The 13983-nt window shown below is 38.6% G+C and overlaps 1 protein-coding gene across 1 annotated transcript in view; it reads left to right on the top strand.

Moving 5' to 3' along the window:
* The window catches only part of CFAP99 (cilia and flagella associated protein 99), a 60884-nt gene that overhangs the window by 33100 nt on the left and 13801 nt on the right, over positions 1–13983 (top strand). Inside the window, exons 8-13 of the mRNA XM_086747052.1 lie at positions 823–888; positions 1903–1962; positions 5882–5970; positions 8180–8384; positions 9509–9650; positions 10815–10966. Of these exons, the coding sequence (XP_086603178.1) occupies positions 823–888; positions 1903–1962; positions 5882–5970; positions 8180–8384; positions 9509–9650; positions 10815–10966 (714 nt within the window). The remainder of the gene's footprint in view (positions 1–822; positions 889–1902; positions 1963–5881; positions 5971–8179; positions 8385–9508; positions 9651–10814; positions 10967–13983) is intronic.

Below are 13983 nucleotides of genomic sequence, written 5' to 3'. Positions count from 1 at the left end.
AAACACCAGAGAAATTATAGCTGCAATAACAGCAGTTTTTGTTGCCTCTGGAATGTTATAGAAGGCATCCAAAACATTCACAAAGGTCAATTCCCTAGACTGTTTGCTAAACAAGCTGAAACGTTGGGTCCTAAAAGACATATGCATTAAAATGTCATTTGTTTGATAGCATTTTTGCAGAAGCTATAGCTGTCATTATTAACTACCATGTCTGAGCGTTTGTAAGGAGTGAGAATACTGGAAGCCAAACTGGAGACAGTTAGGGGAGTGCTGATGTTATGAACAGCTGCTGTCCAGAAAGCCATTAGAAAATCTACTCTGTGATTCACAGCTTTGATTAGAGATTACTGTTTACAACCAAAAGAAATATCCAAAAACTAGAAATGTGGCTGCCTGTACTTCCCCCTTTAATTTGAAATTACTGTTAGGAGGGTGCCTACTCGAGCAACCCTTGGTGCTCAGACTCCCTGATCATAATCTTCTAATTTAACTCAAAAACAAGGCCATTGTTTGTTAGCTGTATAATGATGAGGCTTTTAAGTTGAATTCTGGATATGCAAGATGTTTCATATGGGCAGACCTATCAAAGGCCTGATGCCCTATGCAAAGGATACAACCAGGCAGAACTATGTAGAAAATCACGGCTTGCCTACTTCAAATCTTTAATCAGGAATGGAAATTCATAGAAATACTAAGTGAAGCTTTCATTCATTGGAAACAAATTAATATACTGGTCTGGGCTGCAAGGCTTTTAGAGACAGAAAATTCTTATTACAGAATTTAAATGTACCATAGTCTTTAAGCTGCTTGCTTTCATTTTAGGATCTGCTCGTGAAAGCAAATGCTAACCAGTTCAAGTGTGCAACCATGAAGTCTGAAAAGGGCCAGGTATGCTACAAAATACTTTATTAGCTAAAAATCCCCCAGTATGAAGATGAAAAATGACTGGAGTATTTAAAGATATCACAAAGTATTTGAAAATTTTTGTTTATTTGGGGTTAGGAATTATGTGCTATCATTTATAGCTATACTGTCATTTCACATCCATGCTGGTTTTTTTCAGATGTAATATGCTAACATTTGCCTCTTTGGATGCATAATGCACAACCTCCTTTTCTTATACTTCTAGTGCTGCTTTATTATTCTCCTGATTTTGAGACAAGCAGCCTTCCTGTGATAGTACTCCAACAAGTGTCCAAGTTGCCAATATTTCTCTAAACCCACATATTATTTTTCTATTAACTTTTATGCCACAGAGCAGCCAAGCTGAGGGAATATGGTCCCATTCATACAGAATTCTTGCTTTGGTTGATTCCCAGTTTACAACTATGTCACCAAACTATGTATGCAATTTATTCATTGCAGCATCACATCTGCATATCCCATTCACCGTGTTCATCCCCACGGTACCAGACACTTTCACATCAATGTCTATAGCTAACACCATAAAATGAAATTAATAACCATCAGTGGAATTCTACCACTATTTAATAATTTCATGAAGTGTGCTTTGACACTCTATTTTGTCTTCCCAATATTTATTTCTGTTGAGAGCTGCATATATTCCTATATGTAGGTAATATTTCATAGTCAAACAAAACATCACTGTTACTTTTTTTTAACATTATTTTAGCCAATAAGTTTTAGTCCATATTTTGACCTACCTACCTTTGTATGGTCATTTGATATGAAATATTCCCACTAAGTAAGGGTACCTGGCAAGGTTTTGCGGCTATAACAATTCCAAAATATATCCCCTACAATCGTATTTGTTACTCTGGATTTATATAAGCAACTATGTATATTGAAGAGTGATTTTTGGTAAATATCTAATATTTTTTTTCTGAGTACTTTAAAATCTGTCTCTCAAATGAAAGAATGTGTTTTTGTTTTGAACTGCAGAACATACATGACACTATGAAGAGTAGACCAGCATTCCAGGCTCAAAAGATCCAAGGCAAGGTGAGTAACATTTAAGGTACCTTGTCAGATGTGCTTGAGAACTATGGAGTGAAAAACACACATGGAAATTCTGTGGTGATGCAAACTCTACTGGAATCCACGTTTTTGCACCAAGTTCTGTAGCCAGGAGAATAGGATGGATTGGATCTATCCATAAATTTTGGCCTATGCACCATTAACAATCCACAAAGAAATGGTCAGGGAGCAACAAGAGCATGGCTACTCCAGGAAGGAAGAGAAACGAGGAGCCAAAGGTAATGAAAGCACAGGCAGTGCCTTCACCAGCCCCGCCACAGTATCTGAACATGACAGGGTTGGTGGTAGTGACGGGTTCTGCTGACAGCCAGTCATCCTTCAACAAAACAAGGTAGCAGGTCAGGTCTAGGTCCAGTCAGGAGACAAGGCTACAACAGCAACCCAGTTCCATGACAGCAGCAGACAGAACTAGAGAGGCAACCAGGAGCAGAATTACCTCCAGCATAATGAGAAAGTACTGAAACCCAGACCTGAGCTTAAGTGGGGCTCCTGGACCGGTAAGCACAGAGTGTGAGTGGAGGTCCTAGGTGAGACTGGCCAATTTAGACTTCTTGGTTCCCTGAGACCCTGAGGTTAAGTTCTGTGCAGTTGCACAATGTAACCATATTGACTTAACAGTGCTTCCAATTCCAAAAGGATAAGTTTTTATGTAAAACAGTAAGGACTGAGAATAGTCCACAGGAAAAAAAAAAAAAAGAACAGTGAACCCGTAGTTTAAGAATTCAGCACAGGAACAGAAGAATCTTGCATCTGTAAATCACTGTTTCAAAATGAGATCCTAAAGAATGCTGAGCAATCATTCCAGCTCATGACTGTCTGATACACAATATACAATCAGTCTGGATGTTTGTCTTCTTTCCTTTAGACAAATACTGGGGTCATAAAGTCCACCATAGTGATTGCTTCTCTGCTAGGATTTCCAAGGGTCAAAGAATTGTAAACATGGAAAATGGGCTGTTCAGCCTTAACAGTACAACATGAAAACTCACATTGCTATTTTGGCAATAACTGTACTACAAATAATCTTCAATCTCACATTGTTCAATCTGCCACCTTTCATTTGTTTCAAGTTCATATGCAGAATAACTTAATGTGGAAGCTGTGCTTGTATTGTGACCTCAAATACCTTGTGAGCAGGTCTACCTACTCTTTACAACTATGTATTTAGGTACAGCTCACAGACACGGTGGAAAGACCGATTCCCTGCTTGGGAAACTGGGCATCTGGCATCTATTTCTAAACCGTATCTGGCATTTATCACATACTGGAGTTATCTTTAATAACAGTATCACCTACTCAGTCTGCTTGCCTACAATCCAGCAGCATTTAAATTACAGGAAAGTAGTAAGATCTCAGTTCCTTCTGTACTCAAAAGAGGGGGGAAAAAACCAAACCAAGAAACATTTACATAGTTAACACAAACACACATGACCTGTAATTATGTGGGCTTAGTTCAAGACTATATATATTCCACTTTCTTTTCTGATAATTTAAAATACTGAAACATTAGTGCAGAATAATGAGAGTCAAACCATCTGCCGAGATTGCATAAAGAAAAATACGGATCTGGCATCTTATGGCATTGATCAGGGCTGCTTCTAACACCTGCTGGTATCTCCTCTAGGAGCACAATCAGTATTACCTCATCTAAACACATTTCCCTCAATGTTAAAGGTTGGTTGGGTGATGTTCAAGATGCTGCTATAACTTTCAAGCTCAGAGAGGCCTATTGTTATTTACTTTTAAAATACTTTCTATTCCTGTTGCCCTCCTGCCTGCGCAACTCTGTGAGCAGACAAATCCTAAAAGGAAGGTTTATCCAAGGTGTATAAATAAGATTAATTAATCGAATTATATAATGTTTTGACCAACTAGTATTTTCCTTTCCTCTTTTTAGAACATCCACAGTATATGAAATATGTTTTTTTTCATTCCAGACACATTTATTACGTGCAGCAGCAATTATTTCTCATTGCTGTTACAAGATATCTATTCATCCTTTTCACTGGAAGAATGAGACAGTACAAACGCATCACCACTCTGTCTCAATCTGCCTCTTGCTCATATCAGGCCTTGCTCTTTACATATTTATTGGTTTTGGTGAGCTATTGTGTGTTCATTAGGTGGAAATAGTGAATACCATTTTTTTTTCCACAAGAATTGCAGTGTTCTGAATTTTTCCTGATTATTTCCATTTTCTCACCATGAAAAAAGGGAAGATACCTCACAACAGGAAGAGAATGAGTAAAATTCAAACCTTCCTTGTCTTCCAAATGACACAGAAGAATCTATTCAGTTGTTTTCCTTATACCTGTCTGCATCTCTCTTGGGAGTCCTAGCTGTTTTGACTATATGGGCTGTCATATTTCTGTTTGATGGTCATACAGTCGTATTTCTGTTTAATAAACTGGGAAACTGAAGTTAAAGGTATTTCCATAATCATTCTTATGTCAGTTCTCTATCCAAAACACAGTTAGTAAATACAGAACATGAACTCTGTGTACACATGTAATTGCTACAAAGATGAAACTTCCAACATGTGTCAGAGAAAATGTCTACTCTTAGTGGACATTTTATACACAGTATAGTGTATCAAATACAGGCTGGGGGGGGGAATGTTCATATAGTGCAGAAGACTTTGAGAGAAGTAGACCAAAAGGAAGGAAGGACATCATGAGGCATTAAGAAGAGTAAATATAGTGAGTCAAACAAAAGAAATAAAATACATTGTTTTGTGTTCTTTTACTAAATTCTTCAAGTTATCATAATTTTGTCAAGAAACAGGCAGGTAATTAATTTTTGTCCATTAAAATGTGCCATCTGTTGAAAACACAGTAATTCTACTTAGTGAATTTCTAGGTGATAGCATGTTTTTGTTATCCTCAACCTACTTAATATCAATTATAAAACATCCTTTTTCCAGTTAGCTTATGTATTTCAGGAGACTGCACTGCATATTTGTGCATAGAATATTTGCAATATATAGCTTGAGTGATTCTGTGCACCTGCTTCTCTGCGATTCATTGAGCTGTTAATTTGGAATTTAAATGCGTTTGGATTCTTAACACAGAATTTGTCTGAATTTAGGTCAAATGTGTCATGACTAAGATTTATTTTCTGCAGGAATGATCCCAGTTCTTATCCCACCAACACTGCTTTGCCTTTGCTCAGATCAGGTCTATTATATGTGTCTGCAAAGGTGATATATTTTTTCTGAATAGCCGGCTTGTGCAGGGCACATCTTTAACTGGCAGAGAGGTTGTTCCCTTCCTCCCCCATTATTTCGAGGTTGTCTGGGAGTTAGTCCTAGGGCAATACTTGGAAGAACTGCAAAGCAGCCACAGAATCCAGTCCAAGTTACACCGTGAGTTTGAAAGTCACTGAGACCTGTACTTCACTTCTACTTGTCTAGAAAATAGATGTGGCAATTGGTGATGCCAGTTGTCCACCTAATGAACACTCCTGAGACCTTCCTATGAAAGGTGCTGCTTGTGTTTTACTTTAATGGTTTTGGCTAACTTACCGTCTTTTCAGAGAAGCAGTTTATTTTCTCTGTCCAAAGCAGATGGAATCCCTGTATGTTATGTATACGGGCACTGAAAAAAATAAAAGGAAATGAACACATTCTATGGGATTTGACACGGGCCAAGAGTGATTACAAATTTATAATCCACTTGGGGGACTTTGCTGATTTCTTAAGCAGCTTGAGTGGTTTATGAACAGCATGCAATTTCATTGTGAATGTCAGATTAATGCTAGATGAATGCTTTAAGCAAAATTTATGCTGTCTTAGGTCGATTTATTTAACCCATTGAAATGTTTTTATACTCTGTTTTATGGTTTACATTACTAACAGTAGTATATACATTTCCTTTCCTGACAGATTGGCAGTATACCTATTAAATTAAATGCTGCAGCTATTTTAAGAGAGGGTGCCCTCTATCAGCGGAAAATGGAACAGGAGCTTCAGAGGTACAATCCCGCTTCTTTCTCAGAGTGCTTTTCATATTCCTGGATGTAGAATAATTAACCACATTCAAAATAATTAAGTAAATTCCAGGTAAACTAAAATAATGGAGCTGTTGTAAGGCATTAGGAAGCTATTCTATAAACATGGTTGACAAACAAAGAAAAAACTGGACTGAAATCAAAGTCAACATTAGTCATTGTTTTACTGTAGATGCTATACAGTGTGGCTGCATTCTGATTTAGCACCCCAGCTAGTGTCCACTTGCAAAGTCCAATAAGGATCACTTGTTATATTTATTCCAATTCTCCAGAATAAATAATGACCCAAATACATATCTATTTCTGTGTCCATTTTTAAAGGTTCATATATCTAAAGCCAAATCAGTTCATATACCTCCATTTTCTTCAATGGTTTGTGGTCAACTACATGCCAAATTTGATACTTTTTAATATGTATCTGAAAATACCTGTCCATTTCTATCACAGTAAGATATGGAGGACTAAGAGTTGCTGCTCTCCAAAGCAAGACGGGCCAGGAGCTGGGGGTGACAGCAAGGCACATTAGGGGCAATATCCTCGCTGACCGCAGCTCAGTTTCATAGTAACCTGGTGAGGCAGCGGAGCAGATCCTGTGACAGAGAGCAGGGCCAGCCAACGGTCCAGTGATTGCTAGATGAGTCTGCATTGACGAGCTAGGGCCGACGTCAGGCCAGGAAGCCAAGTCAACAAGAAGGGGTCAACAAGGTACTAGGCTGAGTGCAGGCCTACCTACAGCGTAGCTTAGGCAAGGACAAAGGCTGTTAACATCAGCTTAAACGCAGCTCCCAGGAAGAAACTCTACACACACTACAGGGCTTTTCATAGCTCTTCCTCACACAGCTCTTTTCACTCAGGTCTGATCCAGTGTTACACAGTTGCACTCCAGCAGAGCTGTCTGGGGAATAAGAGGTTGTAGGTCCTTTGGTGCACTTGGGGATCTAAGGAATCCTGACATCAGGATTCCAGTGACATGAGGAATCCTTACTCAGCAGCACAGGTTTTCAGCTGACATGAACTAGGGAGAAGGTGACTCCTGAATGGCCACTGCAGGTTGCATTTTGTAACTAGAATTACAGAACATTTTCATTAAAAATTTTAACAAAGATAAAACCCGTATCATGCCGCCTTGATTTAGTATTATTTCTATTCCACCTGACTTAGTAGGCTAAGAACTAAATATTGTTAGCTTTTTAAATCCCGGAATGACTGCCCAAGGTTGGATTTGATCTTTGGTGAATTAGCAAATCTTGGTATAGGGATCAGGATTTTAGCAGTAAGATACTATGCATCACTCAGGTTCTCTGGTCAGCTATGTGTGTATATTGAGGTTCTTTTATGTTACATATGATACTGTTCACTCTATCTGGCAGTATTTTGTTCTGCTCAGCAAAGGAAGAGATTTTCCCTGTATTTAATATTTATATTAATGAGTTTTAATCTTCAGCTGCACTTAACACACAACGGATACATATATATGCATTGGGGAGCAGCAGTAAGACGCAATTCACTGCATTTTTGTGTCTCTGCCCTAATTCTTGGCTCACTCAATCTTCTGCTGCAGGACTTTGATGGGCCTGCCCCAGGGCTTTGCTATGCTTTTCTCTCTCAGCTGACAACAAAAAATAAAAATGTGGTTTTGCTTAATAGCTGAATACTTCTGTGCCTCATTACAGCAATATTATTTAATTGACAAAATATGAAACAGAAATAGAGTTAAGCAGAAAAGTTTTTCATTCTGTGTTAATGTGGCCAAGAAGACTGCCAAAGAGAAAAGTTATTTGTTCTTTCTACCACTAAGCAAAGTAGTCCTCTGAGAAAAATGTACATCCTTCAGCCTGATTCTCCTTGCTCCTTAGGAGAATCCATATTTAGCTAAAGTTTGCTCTCTCCTGGGGCTTTGTTTTACTGAAAACTTTCAGTAAACTGAAAACTTTCAGGCCATGCACTCACACACTTTCTTCCAGCCTGGTTTTCCCAGGCTTTCCACAGAGCAGGAACACTTCTTAGACTGGAGTTAAAATATATCTGTCAAATCATTTGCAATGATCACCTTTTTTCTCTGCAGAGATCAAACACCTTATTTCACAACAAACTTCTAGAAATGTTTTATGAACGAAGGCAGGGCTGCAGAGCCAGATCCCTAGAACAGCGTACTCTTTCTTCTCTCTTGCAGAATTGAAAATTTGCTACGAGGGGCTGGAGACCCATCTGAATTCTTAGAATGGCAAAAACAGATGCGTGGAAAAGATTTGGAAGAGCAGCTGGCTGAAATAGAGTGCAGGAGGCTTCAAGGGAAACTAAGTCATGAAGAGGCAGTTCTAGCCCATCAGAATGTAATTCAAGAAAATAAGAAGAAAGCTGATCTAATGAGAGAAGAGGTAATACCTACAGTGTTGCTCAAATTTTGCTTACAATCAATGAGTGCAAAACATCCCACAGATTACACCTACTATAAGAAGGTGTAAAGGTTCTATACAGTGTCTTTACTCACTGGAGTCTGCAAACAATGGAAAAATAGTGCTATAACTTCCAGATACAGCAATGTTTATACATTAAAGTACTTTTTACAAGTTTTTTGTTTGATTGATAACACTTAGGAAGTAAGTTGAACAAAATAGAAAGTTAAAGCATTCTTCCCTATCTTCATACCATTAAGCATATCTTTTTTTAACAGATACTGAGATAGTATGTACCACTTGCAATGAAATCACCAATATATGACTAATTGCATTATCTTCTTAAAATGAGAGCCACAAATATGAAAGAATTTGTTTTCTTAAGCTGATACAATTCAGTTTACTTCATATTATCTGACATCTCCCTCAGGGGAAAATTCAGGCAGAAAACCCTCTTTGGATCTATATATATGTGGAAAACTGAATATTTACGTCAAGAAGTATTTTCACACAGTTTCCGATCTGGCAAATCACAAGTTACCAAAAATATTGCTAGATCTTTTCATTTTTTCCCAAACTCATATTGCATTTTTCCCGTGCTTTTCCTATAAACTAAACAAGTGATCAGGAAATAACTAATCCTGTAGATTTTAAATTTTTCATAGTCACTATCACAGACTTTTCTTTTCTATTAGCCCAGTTTGCTGCTATGCCCTGTAGCATACTTTCTGTATGTTACAGAGATATGACTTAGGCCCAAGAAGATCCTGCAGGCACACAACCAGCTGGGTATTGGACTGGCACTCTTCTTGATATCTCACAACCAGATCCAGAGATGGCTTTTTTGATCTGCTTTTAGAAACACGTGGGAGGGAATCCTGGAAAATGGCCGTGCAAATGTTATGGATGGCTGTTGTGGGTAAATAAAACATAGAGAAGGGGGCTTAAATCTTGAGTCTCTATGTTGTCCCTAGCCAATGTCCTTTGCTACTTTTGTGAATGATGACATACTTTGAATCTATTTGTCCTTGCCCTGTTTCAATGATTTGAGGCACTCAGATCACCAGTTATCAGGAATTTTATTCACCTCTTTCTCTGGGATTTAGAAAGCAGAGCTGATGCACCAGTATGCAGAGAAACGTCTACAGGAACAGAAAGACCTGAGAGAGCTGGTGGAGCAGGTCGTGGAAGGACACAAGAATGCAAAGCAAGCGAAAATAAAGCTCCAGAAATACAAACAGCAGATAGGTATTTATATATTGCCAGAAAAAAAAAAAAGAGAGATGATGCCAAATGTCCTCAAATTACTTTATCTTTATTTTAGTGGGCCAATTACAATTTTTACAGAAACGAAAGGGAAGTTGAAGGAAAGATCCTGGCCATACATTCCCATGAATGCATGAATATGATTTCCAGGAATAAATTGGTAATGGGTAGATCAGAAATTGTAAGCTACTGGTCATGGGAACAACTCTGTGTTTAAAAGGGAGAAATACAACACTAATGATCTGCAAGTGGTTTCCCTTACATCCAGAAGCAGCATATGTGAATAACTGTACTTTCTGTCAAATCAAGTTGTGAAGCTCAGATTCTTGTGATTCATATCATTAAGAGAGGATTTGCCTAGCAACAACTGTGAAAGAATCATGGCTCAAGATTCGTGTCTTCTCCAGAGAAGAAGGCTGTAACTAAGGAAAGAAAAGCCATCTCCTAGAAGGACAGTGTCACAAGGGGGGAGGATGTAGCACCTCTAAGACAGACCAGTTGTCAGGATGTAGGGAAATAATGTTACTCATCCTCCACTATTCTTAAAGAAAATTCTTCAATTAATGTATTAACTAATGAAGTCCAGGGAGAAGGCTTTCTGACTGGCATGGCTGTACCTATTCCAATGCAATGCCTTGTTAACATCTACTGTGTGAACAGGCTACCTGTAGTTGTGCATATTTTGGTGAGCGGAAGACTTTGCTTATGCATCTCCATACTTGTATCAGCCGAGGGTGTTAGCCACTCTGATAGCAGCTAGAAAAGCCTACCAGCTGTGGCAGTTCAGTGATTTCTATCATATACATAACTTGAAAAACTAGGAATATTTGCTATTGTGTAATATCCATTTAAAATAATGAAACAGTATGCACTAATTAGAACAGAAATTACAAAGCAGTAATTCAAAGTGTCTACTTTATGTGTATAGAGAGTATGTTTATGCATTGAATAGAATGATAGATAGTGGAGGTGGGAAGTACTCATTTGTTTCTCTAATAATTCCTCCCACCAATGCCAGACTGTTCCCTCAAGTACCTTTAGATCAGTATTATTATTGTAATTCACAAACACATATGAATTTTCCTCCAGATGGACTACTTTTTAAAATATGCAGCCAGCTAACAGAGATTAATTCTTTTCTTTCAGTTCAGGAAGTTTGTGAAGAAAATCGGGAACTTCTTCGGCAAGCTTTAGAAGAAGAGGAGGAGAAGCTTAGGAAAAGATACGAACTAATTCAACAAATACGAGCTATTGAGTCTTTACCAATCATTAGACACAAGTTTGTTGATTTAACTGAGGTAAGCTCAAAAGGAAAAATTCCTGGTTTTACGTAAATTTATATGTTTCACACATTTAGAGGAATTGTGTACTGTATGCAGTTATATCACAGTCTGGATGTATAGCATTAAGTACACTGACCCCATGACACAAAGATTAGATCAGAACTGGAACTTTCACAAGTTTTATAAAAAGAATATTCTGATGGTAAGTGAAATCTTAGTCCTCTGTAACTTTCTTTGAGTTTTGCCAATAGGATCTGAGTTTCCCAATATCTTTTGGTAAGAGACTGGCAAGTGATTACAACATGTTCTATCCACCTTCACAAATTCACAGATTTGTCAGTCCTGGGTAAGGACTGAATGAACACAAAGTTTAGACTGGTGTCCATTTGTTCATATTGCAGTGGTGAATGCCATGGTAATTAGCAAAATTCATTTCCTTTGCATTCAAAACTGTCAACATTCAGGTATATGAAAGAGATTGTCAAGAGAACCCAAAACCTGCTGAGTGTTATGCATGTACTGTGCAAATAACTTGTGTGTGTGTGGTCAAGTCTACAGTAAATGTATCCCAGACATCTTGGACTTACTGTTGATGCACATCAACTGAGATTGACTGAGACTGCCTACTTTTGCAGAATTTCCAGATTTAGGCAGCATCTGGAAATCTGTTATCTTACCACTAAATCAGAAGCAGAGTAACCGAACATATTCTTCCATTTGTCTTATCTTGTCACACTGAAAGAAGAATAACATAGAATAATATAAAATTACACTATCCGTTTAAAATATAATCCTTTGGGGTTTTTTCTTTCCTTTAATGAGTATTCAAATGAAGATCACAAATTAAAAAACGTCTATGGCTAGTTTGCAGAAACCATACAGAAGGAACAGGTCTTCCTTCCATGAGGCTGTTGGAACAGTCAGTATGATGCTTTGGTTTTATTTCCTGCTCCTCTGAATAGAACTGAACCATTCATTGATTCCAAAGCTACCTGCTATCTTTGCAACCACCAGATAAATCCCCCATCTCATTTATCAGATTTTATAACACATTTAATTCTGAAGTGTGAAATAAGTGAACAAGAACAAATTCAGCTCCCCAGATGTCTCACCCTCCTTTACTGTCTTTGATTGCCTTTATGGCTGCTGCCATCGCTTGTCCACTTCTTTTCCAGCCAAAGAAGGTAATTCTCTTCTTTCAAACCCAGACTCACTCCACCCATTTGTGGAAAAATACTGCTGAACCACAAAGGAAAAAGCAGAGAGAAAAAGAGAAGAGTACAAAGAATTATTGTACACCACAGATACTGTAAACTGTCTGCATGGAAATGCCAAGCAGTACTCCAATCTATAGGTCTTTTACTGCTTTAGATAGAGCTGCACATTGTGTCAACCCTAAACAGAGCCCTTACCATGGTCTCACTGCACATTTGTTACCCGTATGATTCAGTCACAAGATGTAGGCTGCAAAGACACAATGGAATGATGTAGTTGGATGTGGAAATGTCATTACTTTTTCAATCACAACAACTTCTGTAAAATGGTGCAGGCTCTCATTCAGGAAAATGAAGGTGACTGAAGTGTCAGTACTTTCTTATTTTTGAACCTAGTTCATTTCATTGCCACTTAGAGTGGCTGTTGACCCCTCATGCAGAGCTTCCACGGAAATACTATTTGTTTCTAAGTACAGAATATGGCATTAAATAAATTTGCCCATCTAGCTCATCTCAAAAGACAAAGCAGAAAAAGACATCAGGTTTCAAGTCATATATGAAAAATTCATTCAAAATTCTGGTTTATCCTATGTGTAAGGTTACTGAAGTGTCAGGTTGCTGAAAATGGAGTGGCTGTATAAGTCATATTGCAAGTACAAGAGAATGGACCTGAATGATACCGATGGATAAGGAATTGGCTGGATGGACACATCCAAAGAGTTACAGTCAATGGCTCAATGTCCAAGTGGAAACCAGCAATGAGTGGTATTCCTCAAGGGTCTGTACTGGGACTAATACTATTTAATATCTCCTGTAATGACATAGTGGGATTAAGTGCACTCTCAGCAAGTTTGCAGATGACACCAAGCTAGGTGGTGCAGTTGATACACTTAAGGAAAGGGACCTTGACAGGCTTGAGGAATGTGCTCTTGTGAACCTCATGAAGTTCAGCAAGGCCAAGTGGAAGGTCCTCCACATGAGTCGAGGAAATTCCCAATATCAATACAGACTAGGGGGTGAATTGATTGAGAGTAGCCCTGTGGAGAAGGACTTGGTGACATTGGTAGATGAAAAATTCAATATGAGCTGGCAATGCGTGCTTGTAGCCCAGAAAGCTGCATCAAAAGAAGCATGACCAGCAGGTTGAGAGAGGTGATGCTCCCCCTCTTCTCTGGTGAGCAGCAATGGGGTCCTTAGGACAAGAAGGACATGGACCTGTTAAAGTGGGTCCAGAGGAGGGCCACAGAAATGATCAGAGGGCTGGAGCACCTTTCCTGTGAAGAAAAGCTGGGGAGACGGGGTTCATCCTGGAGAAGAGAAGGCTTCAGGGAGACCTTACTGTGGCCTTTCAGTATCTAAAGGGGCTTATAAGAAAGATGGAGAAAGATGTTTTACCAAGGCCTGTAGTGACAGGACAAGGGGCAAAGATTTTAAACTGAAAGAGGGTAGATTTAGATTGGACTTAAGGGAGAATTTTTTTACAGTGAGGGTGATAAACCACTGGAACAGATTGCTCAGAGAAGTTGTGGATGCCCCCTCCCTGGAAGTGTTTAAGGCCAGGTTGGATGGGGCTTTGAGCAACCTAATGTAGTACAAGATATCTCTGCCCATGACAGGGCGGGTGGACTAGATGGTCTTTAAAGATTCCTTACAATCCAAATCGTTCTGTGATTCTATACCTCAACTTCACAGTTCCCTTATACTCACTATTACAATAGCACTCTGAGTGAATTAGCACACTTCTGGTGATAGCTTGCCCTGTTTTTTAATTTCCACAAAAGGCTATTTCAGCCTTAGTGAAATTAAGTGCGTCCATAA

This window comes from Chlamydotis macqueenii, chromosome 4 (genome assembly GCF_036417535.1).
Source record: "Chlamydotis macqueenii isolate bChlMac1 chromosome 4, bChlMac1.mat, whole genome shotgun sequence".
NCBI classification, from domain to species: domain Eukaryota; kingdom Metazoa; phylum Chordata; class Aves; order Otidiformes; family Otididae; genus Chlamydotis; species Chlamydotis macqueenii.
This window is presented reverse-complemented; position numbering and strand designations above follow the sequence as displayed.